At 44.2% G+C, this 27,786-nt stretch overlaps 2 protein-coding genes across 9 annotated transcripts in view; both read right to left on the bottom strand.

The window, feature by feature from the left end:
• ATF1 (activating transcription factor 1) overlaps positions 1 to 11,548 on the bottom strand; it is a 32,828-nt gene extending 21,280 nt beyond the window's left edge. Inside the window, exon 1 of the mRNA XM_073319105.2 lies at positions 11,236 to 11,548. The gene's annotated coding sequence lies outside the window, so the exon portion shown is untranslated. The remainder of the gene's footprint in view (positions 1 to 11,235) is intronic.
• A 3,083-nt stretch (positions 11,549 to 14,631) lies between these two features.
• Positions 14,632 to 27,786, bottom strand: part of DIP2B (DIP2 acetate--CoA ligase B (putative)) — a 133,851-nt gene continuing 120,696 nt past the window's right edge. For 7 of the 8 annotated variants that reach the window (XM_073319096.1, XM_073319099.1, XM_073319098.1 and 4 more), the window contains 6 exons: positions 27,096 to 27,157; positions 26,902 to 26,959; positions 26,092 to 26,166; positions 25,216 to 25,393; positions 24,129 to 24,252; positions 14,632 to 23,621 (listed from right to left, as the gene is read on the bottom strand). In XM_073319096.1, the coding sequence (XP_073175197.1) occupies positions 23,369 to 23,621; positions 24,129 to 24,252; positions 25,216 to 25,393; positions 26,092 to 26,166; positions 26,902 to 26,959; positions 27,096 to 27,157 (750 nt within the window). In that variant the 3' untranslated portion in view covers positions 14,632 to 23,368. Of the gene's footprint in view, positions 23,622 to 24,128; positions 24,253 to 25,215; positions 25,394 to 26,091; positions 26,167 to 26,901; positions 26,960 to 27,095; positions 27,158 to 27,786 lie in introns of those variants that run through there. The other variant, XM_073319103.1, reaches the window with a different exon arrangement.

Raw genomic sequence — 27,786 nt, 5'->3', positions numbered from 1 at the left:
GACAGTTGCTATGAGACTGGAAACTACATTTCTCTCTGTGGAAATGTGAGTCATTGATTTTTCCCTACTGCGATCAACCACAGCTCTTGCAGCTTGACATATACTCATAGGGCAAGAAGTCAATTTACATGAAGACTCAGGGCCTGATCTTGCCATCCTTACTTATGTGAGGAGTCACTCTGAAGTCAAGAAGACTCCTCCTCAAGGAGGTTGCAAAATATGGTCTTGTAGTGAGAAAACTGGGAAGATTAATGATATAGTGAGATTGGAAGCTGTACCCCTCAAAATAAGGTATTAGGATTCTTTAAAATTTGTTATACTATACAAGCAAAATAGAGGTTTCACTTTAGAATAATGGGACTGTGAGAGCTGTACATTGCTTCCGATACATCCACTTTTTTTTAAACCCCCACCTAAACCCCCTATAGCATTGGCTAAGATCACCATGGTGCTGATGCTCCTACACAGTAGTTTTCCCCATAGCACCAGCAGCAGTGAGAGTCAGATGAGGAGCCAGATTGACATGCTACTCGATTTCACACTACCCTGCTTGCAAAAAACAAACAAAAACAAAAACAGCTACTGTGCAGGAGGAAAGGCAGGGTTTTAATCCCAGTGATTTTTCTTTCCTCGGCAGCTGTTGCTTTGCAGTACATGAAAATTTAAAAGAAAGATTTTTAAAACGAGACAAAATTGGTAACGGAAGTAATTTAAATAACATTTACTTACAACGGTAAAGAACAGCATTACTGAAAAACGCAGTATGCAAGTTTGTTTATTAGAGTCACACAATGCACACAAAAGAAAGCAAGGTACAGCTGGTGAAAATCAACTACATTCTTACAAAGGAAAAATGTATATTATGTATTTTTGCCAACTCAGATATGACAAATATCACTGGTGAACAGGACACTGTCTAATTTACTCAACTGCAAAAAATAAAATAAGGAGTTTCTGATAGGACACCAGTCTCCAAGTACTCAGCAGTTCCTGTAGTTTTCAACCACATTTTTTTATTTTTAAAAATGTTTCTCTCTCCTGTTGCTGCATGAGAGTCACAATAAGAACAGGAGAAACTGACTGTAATTAAAAAATGAAACGGATTAAACAGAAAATCACTCTCGAATGCACAAAGTAAATAAAGAGATGTGAAGCACTTATGTCATCCAATGAATCAGTAAGGAAGTACATGCTATCCAGCATGGCACAATTAAGTGTGCAAAAATTTTACAAGCGTCTATTTTTCAAAAGTAACATACTCGGCTGAAAAAGTATGTATTGTCTATGGGAGGCATGCTAACGTTTTACACAGAGTGATTTCTATCTATTCAGCTTTCAGGAAGACGCTATCAGAGGTGAGAAAGTTCAAGTTAATCTTGGATGACACAACTTCTCAGCCAAAGAGAGATCAAAAAGAAAAGGAGTACTTGCGGCACCTTAGAGACTAACCAATTTATTTGAGCATAAGCTTTCGTGAGCTACAGCTCACTTACTAACACGGCTGCTACTCTGAAAAGAGAGATCAGTGTACCGAAACGGAAAATTTGTAAGTACTTCAGTTTTTAACAGCACTGCGCTGACCACTTGCAACAACAACAAAACATACGTTTAGCAGAAGCCAAAGTACATACTTTTGGGATGAAGAAAAATTTTATATGGCACAGGGAGAGCTGAAAATAGGCAGTTCAGAGTCATTACAGAGTTCCCATTAGCCAGAGGATGTGGGTCTCCTAATACTCCAAATTATTTATTATTTCTATAGCACTGTAGGCGGGAATGGTGTTTTACAGAAAAATTAAAAACCACACATACCAGCCTGAAGGACCTTTACAGTCTAAATGTAAGGACTCAGTATTCTAAGCACTGTGCTGAATAGATTTGCTTTGAAAGGCCAGTCTTTGCCAAACTGTTAGAAATCAGTTTAAATCTTCACATAGGCCAGTCATATTACTTAAAAAAAAACTATTCTGCTCTCAAACAGTGTTTCATTTTCAGCATAGATGATGCTTTACAGCTGACTATAGGCAGGTTCAATTTATTATCCTGAGCCTGAGGATCACTAAAAATCATTCCATTCAACTAACCAGATTCCTCAGTTGGAATTACCATACAGCAAAATCTGAAATTGCCTTCAAATTTTGAGTTGTACTAAGGAGACTAACACATGAGTTAAAAAATAAACTAGAATATGGACCTTACAGAAAAATGATCTCTAGTCTCAAATTTAAAAAGCTATCCTATTTATTGAATGTTAAAATACTAAGTTGTTGCACAAGTACAGTTAAGATACTATGCACATACAGTAGCTATTTTCCTAGTATGTTTATTTTGCTATTAATTGACAGATAACATATAATTTCTGACAGAAAAGTAGAAAAGATACCTCTGTGAAAAGATGTTTTGTATATTAATTAGCTGTAATTAATCAGATGGATTCTACTGATTGCCTTCCACTTAATTGCCTTCTGTGACGAGATAACTGGTTCTGTGGATGAAAGGAAAGCAGTGGACGTGTTGTTCCTTGACTTTAGCAAAGCTTTTGACACGGTCTCCCACAGTATTCTTGCCAGCAAGTTAAAGAAGTATGGGCTGGATGAATGGACTATAAGGTGGATAGGAAGCTGGCTAGATTGTCGGGCTCAACGGGTAGTGATCAATGGCTCCATATCTAGTTAGCAGCCCGTATCAAGCGGAGTGCTCCAAGGCTGGTCCTGGGACCAGTTTTGTTCAATATCTTCATTAACGGTCTGAAGGATGGCCTGGACTGCACCCTCAGCAAGTTTGCAGATGACACTAAACTGGGACGAGAGGTAGATACGCTGGAGTGTAGGGATAGGATACAGAGGGATCTAGACAAATTAGAGGACTGGGCCAAAAGAAATCTGATGAGGTTCAACAAGGACAAGTGCAGAGTCCTGCACTTAGGATGGAAGAATCCCATGCACTGCTACAGACTAGGGACCGAGTGGCTCGGCAGCAGTTCTGCAGAAAAGGATCTAGGGGTTACAGTGGACGAGAAGCTGGATATGAGTCAACAGTGTGCCCTTGTTGCCAAGAAGGCCAATGGCATTTTGGGATGTATAAGTAGGGGCACTGCCAGCAGATTGAGGGACGTGATCGTTCCCCTCTATTCGACACTGGTGAGGCCTCATCTGGAGTACTGTGTCCAGTTTTGGGCCCCATACTACAAGAAGGATGTGGAAAAATTGGAAAGAGTCCAGCAGAGGGCAACAAAAATGATTAGGGGACTGGAACACATGACTTATGAGGAGAGGCTGAGGGAACTGGGGATGTTTAGTCTACGGAAGAGAAGAATGAGGGGGGATTTGATAGCTGCTTTCAACTACCTGAAAGGGGGTTCCAAAGAGGATGGCTCTAGACTGTTCTCAGTGGTAGCAGATGACAGAACAAGTAGTAACGGTCTCAAGTTGCAGTGGGGGAGATTTAGGTTGCATATTAGGAAAAACTTTTTCACTAGGAGGGTGGTGAAGCACTGGAATGCGTTACCTAGGGAGGTGGTGGAATCTCCTTCCTTAGATATTTTTAAGGTCAGGCTTGACAAAGCCCTGGCTGGGATGCTTTAATTGGGGATCGGTCCTGCTTTGAGCAGGGGGTTGGACTAGATGACCTCCTGGGGTCCCTTCCAACCCTGATATTCTGTGATTCTATGATACTGACATCAAATCACAAGTCACAGGGACAGCAACTTAGCATGACATCAATTCAAATTTTTGTTCTGTTTTGAGTGCATCTCCAACACAAGAACCAACCTTTCTGCAGTGAGAAAAACTCTCAGAGCTCAATCCTGAAAGAAGAAAGTTAAGGTTGCTCAGCAGCTCTCTAGTGCTCAACACTTTGAATAATTGGGTCCTTAGCAGGCATAGTCAAAAATCAGCCAAGAAATTAAACGCTCAAAAAAACCTCCCCCAAAGCTTGACAACTCCAGTAAACTATGCTATTACTCTGAAAACATTTTATTCTATCTGAAAACAAAGTCCACAGAACCACTAGAGAAAATTAAAGCCTTTTTAAAATAAATCTCATTATGCTAATGTACTAATAGCAGACACCAAACTTTTCTTTAGAGACCTACTTGTTATTAATTCAGAGAAATCTATAATATGAAGTATGCTATTTACTGTTGCTAAGAAAGAGTTTAGCAATCCATCAACTAGTCAGAATAATGTGTCTAAGGCAGAGAAACTGCTTTCCTAGTTATAGTCTTTTTAAACGATCAATTACACAAAAGACATTGACCAGGAAAACAGATTAGTAGATTGTACTGCAAGAAGAGACCTTTATGATCCTCATCTGACATCCTGTATAACATGGGCCACATAGTTTCACTGAGTGATTCTGGATCATAACTTCTACGACCTCATAGTTCATGGGTAAGTGGCAACAAATCTGCCAAACCAAGAGCAGCATCATCAGGGTCAATGTATCCAAAAAGTTTAATCTTTTTGGTAAGGTGATTGGGGAGTCTAGTTAGAAACATGACATGAGAATGTTAATATATCTTTCAGCAACACCGAAAAGGCCTTTGCACTGCAGCTAGATGACAACTGGGGCAGATGAATAGATAGATTTCCAAATATTTGCTTACACTCTTAACCCCACAAATCAAAAGATAAAGCATGCCCATTAAAGTGTACATTCTATGTATATTCTAAAGTTAATGTATACATTTTGATATATGCATTTATATATTGAAATTTATTTTACATGATGTGTGTGTGTGTGGCGGGGGTTAAAACAAAAGTAAGGTTGGTCTTGTGATTAAGGCAATGGACTGGAACTCAGGAGACCCGAGTTCAATTTCCACTATGTCACAGACTTTTTGTGTGCCTTGGGCAAGTTACTTCGCCTGTCGCAACTCCCCATCTGTAGAACGGGGATAAATACTACTTCCTTTCTTCTACCTTTTATCTGTCCCATCTGTTTATACTGTAACTTCTTTGGGGAAGGGACTCTCCCCTAACACACGTTTGTAAAGTGCCTGTAACAAGTGTCAAACAAGGCATAAAGCATTACTTTTATAGGTGGTAAAGAACCAGAAAAAAAGCTTTGTTTTGCTTTTCTGCTCTTTTAAAATGTAAGGCGCATGCAAAGTCACTCTACATAAGCGATTCAAGTAAATTGCAGTATATGAACTACAAATAAATAAGGTACTTTATGCAGCTTTAACTTTTACAAAATTAAATTGAAGATATGTAAAGAAAGTTTTAGGGAAACAGATTCCTGAATTCCCAGCTGTAAGCTTGACAGACAACTTTTTCATAAGCAAGGGCAGTTAATCAAAGTCTTATCTTTTTTTGAATATTAGGTGCTTCTAGAAAGCAGGCATCCAACAGACAGTGACAGGTACTTGAACCCAAAAGAAGGCTGATCTACAGTTTCCTTGAAATCAGTAAAAGATAGATGGGCTATGACAGGATATCCTTGCAAATGCAAGCCAGGAAGTAGGAGAGGAGTGTTCAATTAATTATTATTTATTTGTATTACAGTAGTGCCTAGGGGTATCAGGTATGGTTCACGGATATATTGTGCTAGGTGCTGTATAAACACACAGCAGAGACAGTCTCTGCCCTAAGGAGCTTACAGATCTAAGCAGAAGATGAGAGAGAACAGATGGATGAAACAGACAGGTGGAACACAAGAAAACAACGAGGCAACCAAAACCTCTGGGGACCACCCACTGAGAACAGCATCTTCAAGGGAACAATAAAAGAACAAAGGCCATAATCAAGATATTGTCAAGTTTGGGGCAAGAAGTAAATTGCACAAACCACAAAGGGGTAATTTTCCTTATCTCTGAATAATAGTCGACCACATGTGTCTGAAAGCAACAGGAATTCTGGTTTAGAGAAACAGGAAATATAGCTCTAGACACAGACCAATTATTCTAGAGATGTTTAGGTGGGCCCAGAAAGAACTACATTAGGATTTTAAGCTTCCTTGATACTTCATTTCCCTTATTAGTCATCTATAGACCTATATTTGTTAAGGCTGATCCACAAAAAAAGGTTATGTTACATTGAGCATAAAGGACTCACATATAAAAGAACAGAGTATTAACAAGCCCCCCCCCGCCCCCCAACATGGTGTTAACAACATACAGAGAAAGCATACTGAAAACTAAATAGTGAATAACTGAACATTTAATTACCATTGAATTAATTGTTAGACAACAAAAATTACTTTATCAAATAATTAATATAAATCAGTAAATAATATGGGGAGGAACTGGCCCCGCAAAATTAATGTAGACACTGATTGATTGGTTCTTCTTGGTAATGCTCTTAATGTAACTGATCTCCAAAGTGTGAGTCTCCAATTCTCCCTGTTATAATCTTCCAAGTAAATAATGTATATTTAATACTTTCAGATGAGGACATTGAGGTTTCAGAAAGTTTATTCTCCCTAAAAGGCCCAGTGTGGGCCTGCATTGTATGTTAAAGCGGGGTTAACATGGTGAGGATACTGGGAATGTGTCAGAAATGCTGGCCTCTGGCCTGCATCCTGAAGTAACAAGTAGTAAGAGCATCAATGAAATTAAGGTGTGTACATCAGATGTGTCTGATGACTGAAGACACTGTGGGGAGATATGGGTCCTGTGTGTGATGGGCCCAGAATAGGCCTGTGCTGAGGAGTAATATGGAGTCACTCCTGGCTAGTGCAAGGGAGGAATATGGACACGTGTTGAGCCTAGTGAGAGTCTGCACTGGGACAACATGAGGCCCCCACAAGGTGGCTGCGAGGAGTATTCTGGACAAATGGGCTGCGTAACCTTGCGTTGCAGATGATGTGGGGCCCTGTGAGGCAGGGAAAGGGATACAGGGAACTTGTGAGATATGGTTGGTGTGGGTATATGCTGGGTGTGACATAGGGCCCCAAAAGGCTGGTATGAGATGATGTTGGGCATGGGTGAGATGTGGGCATCACATGTGTACATTATGGGTAATGCAGAATGCCGGGATGGGATACAGGGTGTGAGAGAGATGTGGGCAGCGCATATGTAAAAGAATAAATGGACACAAATCAGACATCAAGAATTATAACATTCAAAAACCAGTTGGAGAACACTTCAATCTCTTTGGTCACTCGATTACAGACCTAAAAGTTGCAATTCTTCAACAAAAAAACTTCAAAAACAGACTCCAACGAGAGACTGCTGAATTGGAATTAATTTGCAAACTGGATACAATTAACTTAGGCTTGAACAGAGACTGGGAATGGATGGGTCATTACACAAAGTAAAACTATTTCCCCATGTTTATTCCCCCCCTCCGCCCCCCACTGTTCCTCAGATGTTCTTGTCAACTACTGGAAATGGCCCACCTTGATTATCACTACAAAAGGTTCCCCCCCTGCTCTCCTGCTGGTAATAGCTAACCTTAAGTGATCACTTGATGAAGTGAGCTGTAGCTCAGGAAAGCTTATGCTCAAATAAATTGGTTAGTCTCTAAGGTGCCACAAATCCTCCTTTTCTTAGTGCTTATGAGGGTGGAGTGAGGGGATACAGGGCATGAATGACACACGAGCAATACATGTGTACATTATAGGCAATGCAGGGGATCACAGAGCCGGTGTGAGGGAACACAGCGTGAGGGGATGCAGCGCATGAGGTGGGCGATGCATACCTATGTTATAGGCAACTCAGGGCATCACAAAGCTGGTGCAAGGGGACACAGGATGTGGGCAAGACAGCTGGGTGTGAGGTGAGGTGGGACCCCGTGAGGCAAGCCTGATGGGATGCAGGGCGAGGGGGGGGGTGATGCATACGTTCACGATAAGCAATGCAGGGCACCATGAAGCTGGTGTGAGGGGACACAGGGTGAGGGGACGCAGAACGTGAGGTGAGCGATGCGTACGTACAAGATAGGCAATGCACGGCATCACAAGCTGGTGCGAGGGGACACAGCATGAGGGGACGTAGGGCGAGGGGTGGGCGATGTGTACGTACACGATAGGCGATGCAGGGCATCACAAGCTGGTGCGAGGGGACGCAGGGTGTGAGGTGGGCGATGTATGCCTACCTCTCAGGCGATGCAGGGCATCACAAGCTGGTGCGAGGGGACACAGGGTGAGGGGACGCAGGGCGAGGGGTGGGCGATGTGTACGTACACGATAGGCGATTCAGGGCATCACAAGTTGGTGCGAGGGGACGCAGGGTGTGAGGTGGGCAATGTGTGCCGACCTTACAGGCGATTCAGGGCATCACAAGCTGGTGCGAGGGGGCACAGGGTGAGGGGACACAGGGCGAGGGGTGGGCGATGTGTACGTACACGATAGGTGATTCAGGGCATCACAAGATGGTGCGAGGGGACACAGGCGTGAGGTGGGCGATGTGTGCCAACCTTACAGGCGATTCAGGGCATCACAAGCTGGTGCGAGGGGGCACAGGGTGAGGGGACGCAGGGCGTGAGATGGGCGAGGGGTACGGACACCTCAGGCGACGCGGGGCGAGGGGGCGCAGGGCGTGAGATGGGCGAGGGGTACGGACACCCCAGGCGACGCGGGGCGAGGGGGCGAAGGGCGTGAGATGGGCGAGGGGTACGGACACCACAGGCGATGCGGGGCGAGGGGGCGCAGGGCGTGAGATGAGCGAGGTGTACGGACACCCTAGGTGACGCGGGGCGAGGGGGCGCGGGGCAAGGGGTACAGACCCCCTAGGTGACGCGGGGCGAGGGGTACGGACCCCCTAGGTGACGCGGGGCGAGGGGGCAAAGGGCGTGAGATGGGCGATGTATGCCTACCTCTCAGGCGATGCAGGGCATCACAAGCTGGTGCGAGGGGACACAGGGTGAGGGGACGCAGGGCGAGGGGTGGGCGATGTGTACGTACACGATAGGCGATTCAGGGCATCACAAGTTGGTGCGAGGGGACGCAGGGTGTGAGGTGGGCGATGTGTGCCGACCTTACAGGCGATTCAGGGCATCACAAGCTGGTGCGAGGGGGCACAGGGTGAGGGGACGCAGGGCGTGAGATGGGCGAGGGGTACGGACACCCCAGGCGACGCGGGGCGAGGGGGCACAGGGCGTGAGATGGGCGAGGGGTACGGACACCCCAGGCGACGCGGGGCGAGGGGGCGCAGGGCGTGAGATGGGCGAGGGGTACGGACACCCCAGGCGACGCGGGGCGAGGGGGCGCAGGGCGTGAGATGGGCGAGGGGTACGGACACCCCAGGCGACGCGGGGCGAGGGGGCGCAGGGCGTGAGATGGGCGAGGGGTACGGACACCCCAGGCGACGCGGGGCAAGGGGGCGCAGGGCGTGAGGTGGGCGAGGGGTACGGACACCCTAGGTGACGCGGGGCGAGGGGGCGCGGGGTACAGACCCCCCAGGTGACGCGGGGCGAGGGGTACGGACCCCCCAGGTGACGCGGGGCGAGGGGTACGGACCCCCCAGGTGACGCGGGGCGAGGGGGCGAAGGGCGTGAGATGGGCGAGGGGTACGGACACCCCAGGCGACGCGGGGCGAGGGGCACAGACCCCCCAGGTGACGCGGGGCGAGGGGGCGAAGGGCGTGAGGTGGGCGAGGGGTACGGACACCCCAGGCGACGCGGGGCGAGGGGCACGGACACCCCAGGCGACGCGGGGCGAGGGGCACAGACCCCCTAGGTGACGCGGGGCGAGGGGCACAGACCCCCTAGGTGACGCGGGGCGAGGGGTACGGACCCCCCAGGCGACGCGGGGCGAGGGGTCGCGGGGTACGGATCCCCCAGGCGACGCGGGGCGAGGGGGCGCGGGGCGTGAGGTGGGCGAGGGGTACGGACCCCCCAGGCGACGCGGGGCGAGGGGTACGGACCCCCCAGGCGACGCGGGGCGAGGGGGCGCGGGGCGAGGGGTACAGACCCCCTAGGTGACGCGGGACGAGGGGTACGGACCCCCCAGGCGACGCGGGGCGAGGGGTACGGACCCCCCAGGCGACGCGGGGCGAGGGGTACGGACCCCCCAGGCGACGCGGGGCGAGGGGGCGCGGGGCACGGACCCCCTAGGTGACGCGGGACGCGGGGCACGGACCCCCCAGGCGACGCGGGACGCGGACCCCCCAGGCGACGCGGGACGCGGGGCACGGACCCCCCAGGCGACGCGGGACGCGGGGCACGGACCCCCCAGGCGACGCGGGGCGAGGGGGCGCGGGGCACGGACCCCCTAGGTGACGCGGGGCGAGGGGTACGGACCCCCCAGGCGACGCGGGGCGAGGGGGCGCGGGGTACGGACCCCCCAGGCGACGCGGGGCGAGGGGGCGCGGGGTACGGACCCCCCAGGCGACGCGGGGCGAGGGGGCGCGGGGTACGGACCCCCCAGGCGACGCGGGGCGAGGGGGCGCGGGGCGAGGGGTACGGACCCCCCTAGGTGACGCGGGGCGAGGGGGCGCGGGGTACGGACCCCCCAGGCGACGCGGGGCGAGGGGGCGTGGGGCGAGGGGTACGGACCCCCTAGGTGACGCGGGGCGAGGGGGCGCGGGGTACGGACCCCCCAGGCGACGCGGGGCGAGGGGGCGCGGGGTACGGACCCCCTAGGTGACGCGGGGCGAGGGGGCGCGGGGTACGGACCCCCCAGGCGACGCGGGGCGAGGGGGCGTGGGGTACGGACCCCCCAGGCGACGCGGGGCGAGGGGGCGCGAGGTACGGACCCCCCAGGCGACGCGGGGCGAGGGGGCGCGGGGTACGGACCCCCTAGGTGACGCGGGGCGAGGGGGCGCGGGGTACGGACCCCCCAGGCGACGCGGGGCGAGGGGGCGCAGGCACGGCAGCTGTGTGGCGAGGCGACGCGGGCCCCAGGGCCAGGCCGGGCGGGATGCGGGGCGCGGACAGGGCTCGCCCTGCTGCCCTGGCCGGGGCAGGCGGGAACGAGCCGTGGGGAACGCAGGCGCCGCCCGGCTACGTTCTCGCGTGCCCCGTTCGGGGACTCGTGGGCTCCGGGGCAGCGCCAAGGGGCCGCAGGCGAGGCCGCGCGGGGCGGCTCGTGAGGGGAGACAGGGCGGGGGCTGAGCAACGAGTCCAGCGCGGCGAGGAGGGGGCAGAGCAGCTGCCTCGCCCACGCCCCCAGGGGAGGGGACCCGAGCGAGCCGCGAGCTCCCCTCCCCCAAGCCCTGGGCGCGAGGCTGTCGCGCGCTCCCTCAGCGTCCGCGTCTCCTAGTCCCTTCCCCCCCTTCGCGCTCCTTGATTCGATCGCGTCCGCCGCCCTTCCCGCTCGCGCCCTGATTGAGTCGTTCACGTCCGCTCTTACCTCAGAGGCCCAGAGGCCGCGCCGCCCTCCTCGCCCCGCGAGCACCCAGAGGGAAGAGCCGCCGCTCGCGCCGCCGCTGTCTCCGTCTCAGGAAACCGGCGCCGCCGGCATCGTAAACACAGCAGGCCCGGCCGGGACGCTCGAGGTGGGCGGGCTGCAACCATAGAGTCAACCGGAGGCCTGGGCTAGAGATTCCGACCATAGAGTTCCCCGCCTAGAGCGCCTTTCAGGGCATCCCTGAGGACGCGCCATAGAGTTCCGGAGGTCTAAGTGACGTCGACGTCCCTCCGAGGCCTCCTCAACCGCCCCCCCCCCTCGAATCTTCCCGCCGAGCTCGGGGGTGGCCCCGCTGTCCAGGGTGACGGGGCTGCTAGGCCCGAGCATCGGCCCAGCAGCCGCCATCTTCGTGCCGCGGGAGGGACAGTCCCTGCTCCGCTCACAGGGCCACGCCGCAGCCCTCAGCCCGCTGGCGCGGCGCGCGGACAGGGCTTCACCCCTCCCGCCCGGGGCTCACCGGCCCAGCTCCCGGTGCTGTTCATGGGTCAGCCCTGAGTCGGCGGCCGCCTGCCAGAGAGCGGTGCTGAGGGGCTGCCCGTGGCGTGAAACCCGCGGCCCCAGCGCTGAGGGGCGGCCCGGTCTTCACGGACCCACACTGCTCCCCGTGGCGTGAAACCCGCGGCCCCAGCGCTGAGGGGCGGCCCGGTCTTCACGGACCCACACTGCTCCCCGTGGCGTGAAACCCGCGGCCCCAGCGCTGAGGGGCGGCCCGGTCTTCACGGACCCACACTGCTCCCCGTGGCGTGAGACCCGCGGCCCCAGCGCTGAGGGGCGGCCCGGTCTTCACGGACCCACACTGCTCCCCGTGGCGTGAGACCCGCGGCCCCAGCGCTGAGGGGCGGCCCGGTCTTCACGGACCCACACTGCTCCCCGTGGCGTGAGACCCGCGGCCCCAGCGCCGGGCATTGTCTCCACCCCGAAGTGGGGCCCATGAAAGAGAGGACCTCGTCCACCTCGTCTTTCCAATACCTAAGTTGAACCTAACTTGTGAACACTGGCATCATGAACCGACCGGTCAACGACACACATCATGGGGAACTAGGAGTACACAATCAGGCAGCAGAGATCCCCACCCTAAAAGCAAATACTGTACAGTACAGTGTTAAACTTAAGGGGAGGGGGGAGATTTGACAAGGTAAGGAAACTAGTTCTGTACTTGTTTCATTTAAATTAAGATAGTTAAAAGCAGCATTTTTCTTCTGTAAAGTTTCAAAGCTTGACTGTCAATGGTTGGTTGCAGACTTTTGAAAGAACCACCCTAACATTTTGTTCAGAGTTATGAACCACCTCCATTTTCAAGTTGTTCATAACTATGAGGTTCTATTGCACCCTGGGACAAACATGGCCATAACCTGCAGATGTTCAAAACAACATTACCAGTCCGCAAGGAGAGTAATTTGTGGGACATCATGTCACCTGACACCTCATTCAAGCTGCACGAGAACATGTCAGGCACTCTAGAGAAGTGTAGTTGTAGCGAAAACTGTTACCTATTACCTATACCTATTACCCTGTTCCTTTGTGCTCCCTCCACCTGTTGTCTTTTGTGTAGCTTTATTGTGTGGTGTAGTGCAGTAAGGTACCAATTTATTATTGGAGCCTATAGGTATTACATTATAATCAAAAACAGGACATTAGCTCACCCACAGAAGATTCTTCAAGTGTCTCTCTCCCCTCCCTGTTCCTTCCCACACAGTAACGTGCTAAATCCTCAAAACCTCCTTCAGTTTGAGATTGTTTTTATAGTGAGCAAATTTAATTTTCAGACTCCTTCCAGATAAGTAAACTACGAGCATAGGGAGATACTGAAAGAAAGACCATTCAAACAATACTGAGAAACAAACCGATGGAACCCAAGCAATGTCCTAACCCTGTAATCCCAGCATTTCCCAATTAGCAGAGAGATATAATCAGCAAGGTGTTAATAAAAAGGCCCTGCTTGAGGAACAAATTAAAGCCAGTCAGTAATCAAAATAAAAGCTTCATTTAGGAGAAAAGAATCATTATACATTTTCCTACTAAATTGTTTAGTGTTGCTGTGCACTGTTAAACAGCTGCTCATTTCTACCACAAAGGTTCAATTTCAGTTGTTGGCAAAGCAATTCTTTTATATGTACTTATGTTTACGGTTGACATGTTTTCTTTCAAAATGTCACAGCACCATTCAGCATTTTGGTGGCAGAAGAGACTCTAAAACCCCAGCTTTTGCTCTAGCCTGATTTTTAAGTCTGTCATCAGTGGAAATTATAGTTATTTTATTTACAACATACCTCTATTATAGTTTTTTACATACATTTTAATATTGAAAATTTTTATAAACTACCTCTTATAAAGATTAAACCAGTGGCTCTCAACCTTTCCAGAGTCTTGTGTACCCCTTTTAAGCATCTTGTGTACCCCCAAGTTTTACCTCACTTTAAAACTTACAAAATTAGACATACAAATACAAGTGTGACAGAACACTATTACCAAAAAATTGCTTACTTTTTAATTTTTACATTATAAAATAAGTTGAAACGTACATATGGTACTTACGTTTCAGTGGATAGTATACAGAGCAGTATAAACAAACAATTGTCTATGAAATTTTAGTTTGTACTAACTTCTTTAGTGTTTTTTATGTAGCCTATTATAAAACTAGGCAAATATCTAGATGAGTTGATGTACCCCATGGAAGATCTCTGTGTACCCTGAGGAGCACACATACCCCTGGTTGAGAACCACTGGATTAAACCACTGTGACACAACAACAATCTTTAATACCGCAAGCATGGTTAACTGCAGTTTGTTAGTGATGATGTATTAAGTCTCAATAAGAGAAAGTGGAAAGCCAATGCAATGACGACAGTGTTAACATGTTACTTAACAGTTGGCATCTGTAACAATGCTTTCTGATGGTTCTCCAAATTTGCCGCTGCCCTACAGCTGATGTCTTGCTAGCATAAAGCTGCAATATTGTTCTTTAGTTCTAGGTTTACATAAAGCTCAATTAATGCACTGTAGCCAGTGCGAACAGATTGCGCAAGAGCATGAAAAAGCCTATGCAACTTGCCTGACAGGTTGCTGAAAGAAAGAAAGAAAAATCTCCAATAGCGAGAAATAATTATTTAAATGTAACACCAAATAATAGAAGTGGGGTTTTTACCCACGAAAGCTTATGCTCAAATAAATCTGTTAGTCTTTAAGGTGCCACCGGACTCCTTGTTGTTTTTGTGGATACAGACTAACACAGCTACGCCCTGATACAAATAATTACAATGGACTTTGTTTAGAGACCTTCTGTACAGCTTGAACCCTTTGCATTTCATATTCAAAAAATCACTCATACCAAAACAAAAATAAAAGCATTTAATTTTATTTTGCAACTGAAATATGAAAAAATGAATCAGATGTGCCAATCAAACATGAATAAAGCAAAACATCAAATATTGCCACAAAATTATGATAATTTAGTGGTGGTTAACATCTAAGCCATCAGAATTTAAATACAGTAACAAACCAATGCCAGAAAATATATTTCCTTTAAATATAAGTATGTCTGTAATACAATGATGTGCAATTTTAAGCAATTCTTGTTAGACTTTTTTAAAAACACTATTGTTTCAATACAGTTTAAAATAGAGGAAGTTACATCACTGAAAATAGACTTGGGTTTCTCTTTAGCCTCATTGCATAGTAAAGGTGGCTTTAGACTAAGAGCAGAGATCAAACATGTAAATGTATGTAGCAATCTTATCTTTTTGCCAACATTCTTACTCTAAGATTGAAACATACATACAGATTGCTACCTTTTTTATCTGCATAAATAATCTAAAAAAAAAATTAATAAAAGTTGCAAGTGGTAGTTAGTACAGTACATTATGAGTAACATTCCCTTTCTGTTCACAGTGATTCTTTCACAGCTACCTTTAGGGTCCCAATTACAGAGAGTTTAGCTATTTACTGTAATGGAAGCTGTGTCAAGTTTGATCCACATATAATTTAATTCAGGAGGAATCTTTCCACTGACTTCAATGAATGTTGGAGCAGGCCCACAAAGGCTAGAATGTAATTACATTGAATAGAATGTAAATACTTTTCAGTTTGTGTATACATAAGCCACACACCCTCCACAGCTGCCAGCAACACGCAGATCAAGTGTTCCGATGACAAGATGGTAACTATGACAAAGTTCATGATCTGATGTCATCAGAACCTTGAGGCATGTCACCTTTACCCTTTTTCCTGTGTTTTAGGTTTTTAATATTTACATTAGTTGGATATTTGTTTTATCTTTATTATGTATTAAAAGTTTAACAGTAATTGACTTTTAAAATCAATCCCTTCCCAGTTATTTTCTTTTTTAAATGATCATTCTTGGTAAATTTGGGATTTAAACAAAATATAGATTAAAATATTTCATTTACATTTCATTTGTTAGTTCTGAAGCTCAGACACTAGGGGCTTGGCTACACTTACAGCGCTCTAACTTGCTGACTTAGGGGTGTGAAAAATCACCCCCCCCCCCGAGCACAGCAAGTCAGAGCGCTTTAAAGCGCTAGTGTAAACAGGCTCCGAGTGCTGGGAGCCATGCTCTCAGTGCTCAGAGCTAATCCCCTCATGGAGGTGGATTACCAGGAGTGCTGGGAGACCTGTCCCCCAGCCCTTGCGTGCGACCACACTCGCACTTCAAAGTGCTGCCGCAGGAGCGCTCCCACGACAGCACTTTGAAGTTTCCAGTGTAGCCATGCCCTTAGACTAACCAATCCCATTTTTTTCGTTAGTTTCTAGTTGTAAATTTTACTTTCCTGCACTAACATTATGCCGTGTTGTGTTACAAATAAAGGGAGTATTTTAATTGTTAGTTTAATTTTAAAATATAACTTTTTGGGGGGTATAGGTTTTACAGAAGGTATTTCTTCACCTCCAAACTGTAAATTTGGGGATAAATTTGACTTGACATTGACCCTTTAAATTAAAATATTGTACAAAAAGACTTTTGCCTCAGTGTGTACAAAATTGTTTGTAAAAGGTTTGCTATTCAAGGAAAAAAACAAATGGGTATTTGGTTTGTTTCAGACTTCTAGTTCTATGTTAAAGCAATTATAAAACACCTCATTGCTCCACGTGGCTGGTGAGGGGGCTGAATTATAGCTGTAGATGTGACTGACATCTAAGACAAGCAACAGAAACCTAAATTTTCATCATCTGAATACTACAACCCTATCATGAAAGGTTTACAAAGAGGTTTGGAGGATTGCCCTTACATTTAATGTAATGTAGTTACAACTGTGAATCTAAATTTCTTAAGACATCCTAGTAATAATATATCTCCCCTTCCAGGAAATTAGCTGATGGGGAGCCTGTGAAATACAGACAGTTAATGCCAAACTCTTTCTCCAACACCATTTTGATATGCATTTCACTTTGGAAGCAGTAGCTTGCTTCACTGCAAGACATCTTGGCACACTGTCCTACTGCAGGCTCATTTTAGTATACACAGGAGACAAATGCCACAGAGTAACAGTTTGAGATTTTTTTAAAAGAATAATATGTAAAATATTTCAAATAGAAAAATGCTTTGTTAATATGTCCTTGGTATTTTTTTAAAATTCCTCTTGAAACTACAGCTCAAACTCTAAATTCTCAAGAATCTGTTTAGACAAAGACAACTCTTGAGCAGTACTGTGCCAGAGGAATAAGTAAAGTACTAAAGTTACAATATATTGCTATAAATCCTCACCAGCTTATAAGCATATCTTGATAGTACTGTTGTAACCAAAACTGAAAAAATGTCCTCAAATCACCCAACAAATTTAGTAATTGAAATCTAAGCCCACTTCTTGAAAGGCATGATAAAAGGAATTAGAAAATAAAAAGAGTAACATAACTAATAAAGCACTGATCATTGCATTCATGCTGGATACCTGTATGATTCCAGACTCTCTAGTCAGATTAATTATCCTTTTATATTTACATAGTTCCCCCACACAACCAAGATTGAATAAATCATTATGTGTCCTAGAAATAGCAGAAAATTACAGAAATACACCTTCAACTGTTTATTTTTATTCTATATCAAGCTAAGCTGTGTGAAAAAGGCTTTCTGGAAAGGGAATGTGTTAATATAAAAAAGGAAAGCACAGTAGGCCTACCATTTAGGGTTTTCGGAAAAGCCTGTTTGGATAGATCTACACACACATTTTATACACAGAGAGCTGGATAATAAAAATTATAATCTCACTTTACCAAAGTATTTATTTACATCTACAGATACTTGAAGTAGATAAGATTTCCTTCAACACAATCTCTATCATTCGTTTTTGACAGCACAGATTATTCAATGTTGAATCTCAGATAATGCCAAATGTCCTATCTCATCTCTCAGTGGAAAACCAAATGTAGCTGTTCTGCCATGACAGCTGGCCAAAGAAAGTTTAAGGGTGGGGAATATTAACAGTGTTGGGTTTTTTCCTCCTAGGTTTTAAACTTAATATAACAAAATAGTCTAACATTCTTTCCAACTTTACTGGTATTTTTATCCTGTACATGTCAATGGTTGTTTTCAGTTCTCTCTCTCTGTGTATTAAAGAGGAGATAAATGGCATAAAAATGTTCCCTGACAATAAATAAATGGGGCCAACAGGTATAGTCCAAGGTCAAGAGAGACACTTAATATGTCTGACAATGTAAACAGTGTTCAATAATACAAATAATGTCCATAACAATTAACAGTACAGTGTTTAAATTAAGTCAAACCTTTAAATGGTTTAACTGATATTAATGCCAGAGTACAAAGATAATATACCTTAGTTAAAAAGGAATTTATATTTCAAAAGTCCACATTTCCTAAAATCATGGACAAAATCTTGTGGAACATGGTAGAGTGAGCAAACAGTGCTGTGCATGTAGTGAAAGCACCCTGACAAATTTGTAACTTTGCTAAAAGTCACACCACAAATTGCATTGTTTTAAACCAGATTGCAGGACGGCTGAGCTTTCACAAATTTATTCACAAAGTGAAATGAAACTATTTGCTGTTTGAATAGGCTGGTTTCTAATTGGCTGAAGCACCACACATGTTCAAGGGCAATCAGAATTCAGCGGGTCAGTTATGGTACAGTAAATTGTGTTCAACTGGTATATATTTTCTAGATAAACAATTTAGTATAATAGTAAACTTGAACACAGATAGGATAAGTGATTCCTGTTTTGAAATTCAATTTATTTGAGCATAAGCTTTCGTGAGCTACATACAGCTCACTTCATCAGATGCATATGATACAGTGAGCTTTAGCTCACGAAAGCTTATGCTCAAATAAATTGGTTAGTCTCTAAGGTGCCACAAGTCCTCCTGTTTTTTGCGAATACAGACTAACACGGCTGTTACTCTGAAACCTGTTTTGAAATTGTTTCACTTCAAAATTAATGTATTATGGATATGAAAACATCATATCAGGAGAAAGTAGCCTTAGTAAACCATGTAAGGGCTGGATCCTGTAACTTGCTGAGTGCCCTCAACCCACAGTGGTTTCAGTGGGATTTGCAAGGTGCTCAGCATTTTGCTGAATAGGACCTTCAGTTATACAAGATAAATATTTGAGTGTGAGATTTTCGAAAGCACTCAGCAGTGGCCTAACTCTGCGCCCACTGAAGTGTAATGCTGAATGTATTTTAAAATCCCACGTGAAAGCTTTAATTTTTTTCTTAATGCAAACAATTCATAATGTAAAATATTTTGAGATTGATCAATAGCAATTTTTTACAATAACCTACTTATCAGAAATTATTAAACAAACTAAACAAAAGCCAAGTGATGGTCTATTTTTAGCAATTTAAGAACAAATCACTGTTCAAAGTAAAATATTAAAAATAAGTGTGTAATGTTTTGATTGCACATTAGTCCTCCCTCACCCAATGGATCTCAACTATAATCTGATCTGAAATGATAGAGGGGCCCAGTACTTTAGGTCTGCACATCTTTGATTTGATGGAAGTTGAGAGCGCTCAGTTCCTCACAGGTTCAGGTTGCTAGCACTGCGCAATACAGCAGGTTTTGCATATATCAGTGAATGCGAACAATTTAATGCATTTGAAAAATGCATTCGTGCTCCCAAATTCACCAGAACAAGTAACACCCAATGTTTGTTTCCTCAAGGAAGAAGTTTAGAGAGACAGCAGATGAAGAACTAGGAAAGCAATCAGGCATCAATATTTATTAATACAAGACAAAGGAAACACAATCAATGCGTTGATGGAACACTGTCCAGCCAGGTGTTAAATTTAAAAATGTATCTACTCTAATTTCAAATAAATAAAAAACCTTTATACATAATTACATAATGTTGTAGTCTGAATTTGACAATGGTAAATATGTTGATAGTAATTAAAGAAAAATTACATTTAGGCTAAAAATTTAATCTTGTTTTTACAATTTTATCTCCAGGACAAATAGTATGACCCAATTTAATTACAGAGTTATCAGAAGCGCAGTGTAAGTGTTAACAGACAGACTTATGTAAAGTACTGCAATTTTATGCCACAAATACTTTTGCTAGGGCAGTAATCATACAATAGTCAGGTGTATAAGAACTTTTTTTAGTTCAGAGGTAACAGTTCTCAGGGTACACTGCAGCTCTCAACTCAGATTCATGGCATGGACACTATTGGGACGTTTATTTGCTTCTGCAACTGGATGAACTGCAAAAAGCCAAACTGGAGTGGAGAGCTGAACATGAGTAGGTTTGCCCCTTTGGACTCATTGCTGGATTCAAAAGGGTACCATACATGGTTATGATGGGGGAAGAGGCAAATCCAGCTCTGAACAGGAATAGCTAATGTCAAAGCCTTTGGTGGCCAGCCAGGTTCCTTAATCTAAATGTCAAGAGTCATTCACTTAGGGGATTCTTCCCTATTACAATGAGAAAATATTTTTGGATGAATTGGTTACATCTCTCAAGGCTCTCCCAAAATGAATCAAATTAGTTGTTAATCAGTTTGGAAGAGCCACTGTGCTCCCAAACTCAAGGAGACATCAGCGACTGATACTTAGTGCTGAATAACTAGTTATTTACAGGGACGTCATAAGGATTAGATTGTATCCCCATCTATAGATTTGCCAACTAAGGCAGTGAAATAACTTGCCCAAGGCTACACAGCAAGTCAGCAGCAAAACTGTTATTAGAATCCAGGACTTCCTGACACCCAGCCCATGTTCATTCCGCTAACACACGCTTTTTCCTGTTATGCTGAACACACTCTCAGAAGCACCAGTAATGTCAAAGTTGGCCATTTTTATATGCTACTTATCAGAAAACAAGATTTGAGGGGACAAAAAGACCGTAGATTACAATTTGAATCCATGAGTTCCCTAGTCACAGAAATGTATGGATCAGAATACAGTTGATTAGAATCACACTAAACTAGACATATTTATAAACGAAATTATTCAGCTTCTAGAAATTCAAGTTGAGGTGGAGGGAGGAGAAATCAAAATTACTGAGCTTTTCAGTATTAGAGAGAACACTTCAGCCTTCTAGATTGAAAGTTCCAAAATGCCACTCTAAAAGTCTCTCTGCACTGCACATATTAGCAATCCTTGATTAAATTCATATCACAAGTCATTTGTGAATTTTTGTTAATGCAAAATTATGTAAATGGAGAAACCCAATCAAAGTTTCTAGAGTTGTGCTATGGTTCTCCCTCAGTGGACAAGGATTTAATATTTTCAGAACAATGCATCTAAAAAGTTAAGTAACTAGGATATGAAAAAAGCCTTTCAGAACTGTCTTCTCAACAGTCAGGAGAACAAAGTGAAGCTGCATTGCAAATCATTCCTGCCATACAAGGAAAGTGTGTAATAAAAAGGGGAGATTCTCTCAAGGAGGTCAGGGCTGGTCATAGGCAATTTATATGCTGTTACCCAGCTGATCAACACTAGCATTTAATTTGTATCAACAACAACTACACAGTTGTCCATTTCCTAATTTCTGTAGAGGATCTGTTAAAACCACATTCATATGGAGGCTCTGTACACTTTATAACTACCTAGCAGTATGACTGTGGAAATACTGTTATTTTAAAATATCCACGAGGGTCTTATTTCAAAATCTAGGAATTTAACATCAACTCTTTAGAAAAGTAAATTTTTAAGCTGCTTGTGTGTAAAGAATTCTCTCCCTCTGTTAGACCTGCCATACTCAATTAAGATACATCCTTCCACCTCTATGACAGGCAAATTAACCCTAAATATTTTGAGAATATATTCAGAGCTTTATATCTGAATTTTAACACTCCAGCCCCGAATGAAGAACTGTTATAAAGCATTCATGAGGAAGGGGTTTCAAGTACAGAACCACGACTTGTTTACAGATGGCTGTCACAGCAGCACTTAATATAGCTGTTATAGATTTGGATTTATACAAGTTTACATTATAAACATTTATAAAAATTACCTAAACACACTGTATACTTGTTACAGGGGTAAATAATACATATTAAAATATTTTAAGCATGTATTTACATAACAGACCATAATTGGCCCAAAAGAGCTGTTACAATTTCTGCTGTCAGGTCTTATATGCTTCCAAAGTTTTGTTTTCTTAATCACATAAGGGAAAAAACAAGAAATTCAACTATGCTCAAATGCTGTTAAAGGTGAGATGAAAGAAAGATAGTTGCTTCTGAAACCTTGTCTCTCCCTCAGCCCACTGTGCCAGACAACTACAATAACTTCCAAATGGTTAGTGTTCTTGCATGCTTTAAGGCTTCTGCTTTTCAGCATTTATAAAGGCCGCAAACTCACCAGCTCTTTCGGGATGCTGTAATCTTGACTTTTTTGAAGATATTTCACTATGCATGCACTAGAACAACATTCTCCTTGCTTTCTGTTGCCACTTTGTCCCTCTTGTTTTTTTTAAAAAAAAAAAAAAAAAAATCACACTGCTGATTTCAGCCAACTCCCTTCCAGAATCATCAAATTCTTTCTGGTGAATGCCTCAAGGAAATTCAGGGCATTTTCCATATAAAGCCCATGTACACATTACATTTGCTGCTATAACTGTGGGCACACTGTGGAATAAATTAAGGATGGAGCCACAATCCCAGCAATAAATTTAATTATTTTTGTCAATCTGTGCCATAATCTTAGCTTTTCGTTTTTTAAACACAAAGCTCTGTAATGAGAGGAAGCCGAGGCTGTCTCACAAGCGTACAAATTTCAGTTAAGCATTCTGGAGATGCAATGCAGTTTCTATCAAATTTTTATTTTATTTTTAGTGTTTCAAAAGCTTAAATACTTCAACCTCATTTAGAAAGATGTGCCTTAAAAACATAGGCTTCTACATACTATGACATTCTGGCCAGCAATAAAAGACTACATACATACTGAATTAAGAAAACTTTTGTAAGATTTGCATTTTCACATTAGTTGTCTAACCAAATTACAGTCCTCATCATTACTTAAGCCAATTTTCTATGTGAATTATGTATATTAATATTTACATTTTAAAAATATAGGCAAAATCCATTTTAAATTAAAGAAATATCTATACGAATAAGTAATTCTTACTTTCAGGGGGTTATTGGATTTGGTCATGGCACAATTTTAAATAAGCAGTGAGATCCCATGGAACGAACAGCTACAGTATAGTTGCAAAGTACATTATATACTGGGGAACTGCAGGACTCTGATGACTCTTTTCTTAATAAGTTTATTATCTTAAGTAAATAAACCCTCCCCTTATAGAATCATAAAACAGTATTAGATAAAAATACAAATATGTACAACAGATGAAAAAAGTAACACTACTGTAAAGGCCTTAGGAATTTTGTAGCTCACACACTTGTCAACTTTGCATTGTCTATAAAGCTAATGTTCAGTAAACTGTTACAAACATTTTCCATTGTCTACCATATTTCCACTTGACCCTCAGTTGTTGATGTGATCATAATCCCATAGGATGAAATGAAGGGAATACGGTGGCAATCACAAACTTGACATCAAGTATTAGTACTTTTCACCAGCTTCATTTCTATAGCCACCATTGATCATTTTAGTGGTCCTACAAAGTTTGTGAACATTATCCCCTCTAACCCATTACATGTTATAAGCCACATAGATGGGATCTAACTGATCAGCCAGGAAACTGTCGCGGAGATGCATCCGTTGTTTTTCTCCTCTGGAATTGATGGGAATAACTCCTGGATCCACCACCACCACAACTCCCACGATTAGGTAATGTTCTTCCAGAACCACATTGGTAACTAGAGGGACTAAATCCAGGGCTTCCTGTTCACAGCCACACAGCTCCACAACTACCACCAGCAAGTTGGTCCATGTGAACACAGCACTGAAATTTAATAAAAATATATACTTAATGCATACATTTTGTATAAACATGAAGTTACAAATCTTATTCCCCCTTCCCATATCTTCCTCTTTTGTTCAGGTCCCCAGACAGCATGATGATGTACAAACAGTGCACATACCAGAACTTTCCCTGTTGTTTCATTACTTTTAGGTACCCAGTTCATGGAAGGCAGCTCTAGCATAATGCATACATGATGTAGCATACGTTTGAACTCTTCACACTTATCTGTGAGCAGACTACACATCCAGTATCTTAGCAAGGAGATGCTGGCAGTATGCTGGGGGAGGGAAAGTGTTGAGGAGCTGCATATTAAAGTTACACTTCTGACTTGGAACAGGATTCCCAGCCACAGTCCTTTCTACATTTGGGAACAACTGCTCCCATTTTCCTCTGCACAAATCCTGGATTATCCCATTGTTCACATAGCATAAAGCTCCCGGACAGTTTGTTCTCTTTCAGGCATATTAAGCTAGTGTTCTAGTTTACCATTCAGCAATGCTCCTGTGCGTTCGAGATACTGAAGTCTCTATGTCAATTGGATGATAACGGAGTCCCCTCAGCTCCAAAGTTTCATCCAGTGCTCCTACGACATACAGTGCATCATGGCGATCTGGGGTTGAGGGAATGAAAAATTGTATACACACATTTTAAAATGGGGGATGGAAAAAGATACGTGATGCTGTGAGTAAAGTATTACAAATTGTGATCTTGGTGTATTCCCTAGTGGTCAATCAAGTGGTAGAACTACAACAGCATTGACAAATGCCAGGTTTAAACTAGAAACTTTTGTTAGCATAATAATGTTAGTTAGGGGACTGATTCTTTACAATATTTTTATACCAGCGAAAATCCCTAGTGTAGACACAGTTATACAAGCAAAAACATCCTTTTGATGGCACAAGCAGCGTCTCCACTAGGGGAGTTACCACTATAGCTGTACCAGCAAACCCTCTGTAGTGCAGACAAGTTCAAAGAGTTTGCTCTCTTCCTTCCCACCAGCATAACATGCTCCAGAGAATTGAAGTTATAAGAGGAAAATAGCCTGGAATAAAGGGATAGAAAAAAGTGCTACAGTCACAGACAAGACTCCTCCCCGAAATCACCTGTCCTTTGCCACAGCAGTGTCAGGGAACGATTCACTTACCCAGACCCGAGAAACAGGTCATGATAAATCATCCATGATGCTAAATGCCAGGCTAGGTGTATGCCTTTCCTGAGGCTGGTGGGGGAGAGTAGGCCTCATAACTCTCTCCAATGACACCTCTTCTCTAACCAGGGGTACAGTTAACTGAGGCCTGAAGAAAGCTCAGTTCATCCCTACTGGCCAATGAAGGGTCAGACACAGAACACACTAGGAAAATAAGGCATGGGTGTTTTGGACAGTGTTGTTCCAGCCTGGAAGACGTTGCAAAGTGCCAGATACCTGGTGTTAGAGAAGGAATTAAAATCAATAGCAGCAGCTTTAGTGAGTGAGCAGGGGAGGCCTGGAGCAGATTTCCATTAACAGCAGAAACCATGGAAAATTCTCCATCTTCCCTAAAAAGAAGGAGAAAGGTGCACATTTTTATCTTACCTCCACTGGCAGCTGTGAGCTCCGTCCGGCGAACAAAGCCAAGGTATCCAGTTCTAGCCCAAAGTGTCTGAGCAGCATCGCCAAAGCTCAGACGAGTGTTGAAATGATCAGCTTGAAGGGATTCATTATCATAGATGGTGTAGTAACCACTGGCCGTGTGGGGACTGTTCACCCAAATCTACAGAGGAGATAATATGGTTCTGAGACCCACACACCATGGAAATGGAGCCTTCTTCAAGCAAAAGGATTAAATGCATTGTACTTCACAAAGAAATCATTGAGGATTGAATTGTAAAAGGAAGTTCTCTTTATTGAAGATTTAGTTGGCACAGTAACTATTTGGCAGCCTAGCTCTGGGTGCCTGAAGAGCAGCCCAAGGGCCAAACACATCCTACAGAGTTTTAAAATGCACTTTCCAGCTGCCCTCCCCCTGTAATAGGAAGAGGATGGATAAACGGCAGGTTTTTACTGCTTGTGAATTCAAACAACAGTTTCTATTTATCTATCAAGACAGGTCTAACTACAATCAAATAATCAGAACAGAATGCAAGTTCAATTGCAAATTTGACAGTTTCTTTAGAATCCAACTGTCAGTTACAGTAATCCAGGTGCAGTACTCCACAGCTAAATGAAATCTGCAATGGAGTTAACCTTCATTTCTAAAATTATTTCTCTTTCCTGAGTTTTGACATTAAACATAATGCCCACACACAAGCTCTAGGCACTTAGATTTCTAAATACCCAGCAGCATTAACCCTTATGTATAAATAAACTCTGCCAACCAGCAGCCTCAAAATAATCAAATGGAGATAATATAGCTCAGCCAGCAAACAAAAACAGAGACACTCCCAAAACAGCAATTAAACCAGCAGCTACCTCCCCAAGATGAGAATCTCCAACAGGCCCCTTGGTCTCAGGATTGACTATAATCACTTTGACTCCAGGCAAAATCTAAAGGACATAACAAGGAAAGTCGGTAAATCAATTCATGGACTTCTGCCTGTAAGTGTCCAAAATACAAAAGCAGTTAGTTCACCTCTTGATTTTTGTGAGCATAGGTTTCACCTTCTGTGGAATGCGTGTACAGCTCTATGTGCACATCTACACAATATATTAAGAACTGACTAATGCACTGATGACTCTCAAGGTCCAAGCAAATGAGGGATTCTGGGACTGTAAATTCAGGACATCAGGGGTTAACTCCTATTATGTTTGAGAGTTTGCATAATGAAGTCTGCCCAGACCACTTGGAAAAACTGTTTCTATTGCTGTTACTTCGTTTAAGCAGAGGACTAACAGCCACGGCACATCCCAACGCATGCTGCCAGCCAGGATACAACAGACTGCTTACAGAACTCTGATAAAGTGAACACAGTTACTGTAGAATAGAACCAACCCCCACAGCCCTCACCCTCACATTGTTTCAGTGCATTGCAATATGCAAACTGCAACTGAAGTTACAGCAAAGCTGCTATTAGAGTGAAAAAAAGACTCCAGTGTAAGTAGGTTTCTCTGCACCAGGGAGTTAGTTCAATGGTCATCTCTCCCATGCCATACTGCATGATTGGCTTAATACAGATGCCTCCCTGAACTACAAGTTCACATATAAAATGTTTCTGAAGGACATAAACACACATGGTCACATGCTCTGCGTGCCAAGCCATTAGGAAGGGGATGTGAAATTACCTTCCCAGATTCTGAAAGCAGCAGGCTCTGTGGAGCTCCCCTCTCTACCAAACGCACTCTGAAGGGAAAAAACATGATGATGAAAAGCAAGAACTTCATTTACCATCTACGAAGAAGGAATCTCATGGCCAACACAATATTCTCCAGGAGGTTATGTAGAGGATGAATAATAAACAAATGTAAATACAATGTACCTGTCATGTCTTAAGGATTTCAGATCTACATACACTGTGGTAGGGTCAGGCCCAGAGGTTCCCTAAAAGATAACATTAAAGAACATGTTAATATTTTCTGTTTCTAATTATATGACAGTCACTGGTAATTAATATAAAGTGTAAAAACTATACAGAAGAGCAGACAGTTATATGAATAAAACCCCCCACAAACAACCAACCACCTTCCTCCCCACCCCACTCCCCACACACAAAGAGCATTACTTTTCGGACACTGACTCCCATGAGATATTCTGGGAATTGTCCAAGCTGGGCTGTTTGATTATATAAATGCACTGTGTGTGTTTGGGCTACCTGGAGAAGTGCCCTCATTTCTCACCCACCCATGTTAGTCTCTCCGTCTCCTGCTCAAAGATCATCATACACAGGCCCTTCCTTTTAGGGTTTGTTTCTCTTTACTCTGTTTTCTAGTAACTCTTCAAAGAAAAAACTCAGAAAATACCAAACTGTTTCAAGTCTCATTTTTTAAAAAAATCAAACAACAATGACAAGGCTGGTGCTCAAAGCCATTGCACTGACAAAGACAAGCTAATCCATGCCCATACCAAGGCAGGAGCTCTCAAATGTTTCCTTATGCCTCATACAGATGCCAGAATTCATCTTCACATTTCCCACCCCAGCAGCTGCACCAGAGGGAGTGCTAGCATAGACA

Source organism: Lepidochelys kempii, chromosome 20 (assembly GCF_965140285.1).
Source record: "Lepidochelys kempii isolate rLepKem1 chromosome 20, rLepKem1.hap1, whole genome shotgun sequence".
NCBI classification, from domain to species: Eukaryota; Metazoa; Chordata; order Testudines; family Cheloniidae; genus Lepidochelys; species Lepidochelys kempii.
Note: the sequence above shows the minus strand (reverse complement) of the source record. Positions and strands in the feature narration are given on the sequence as shown.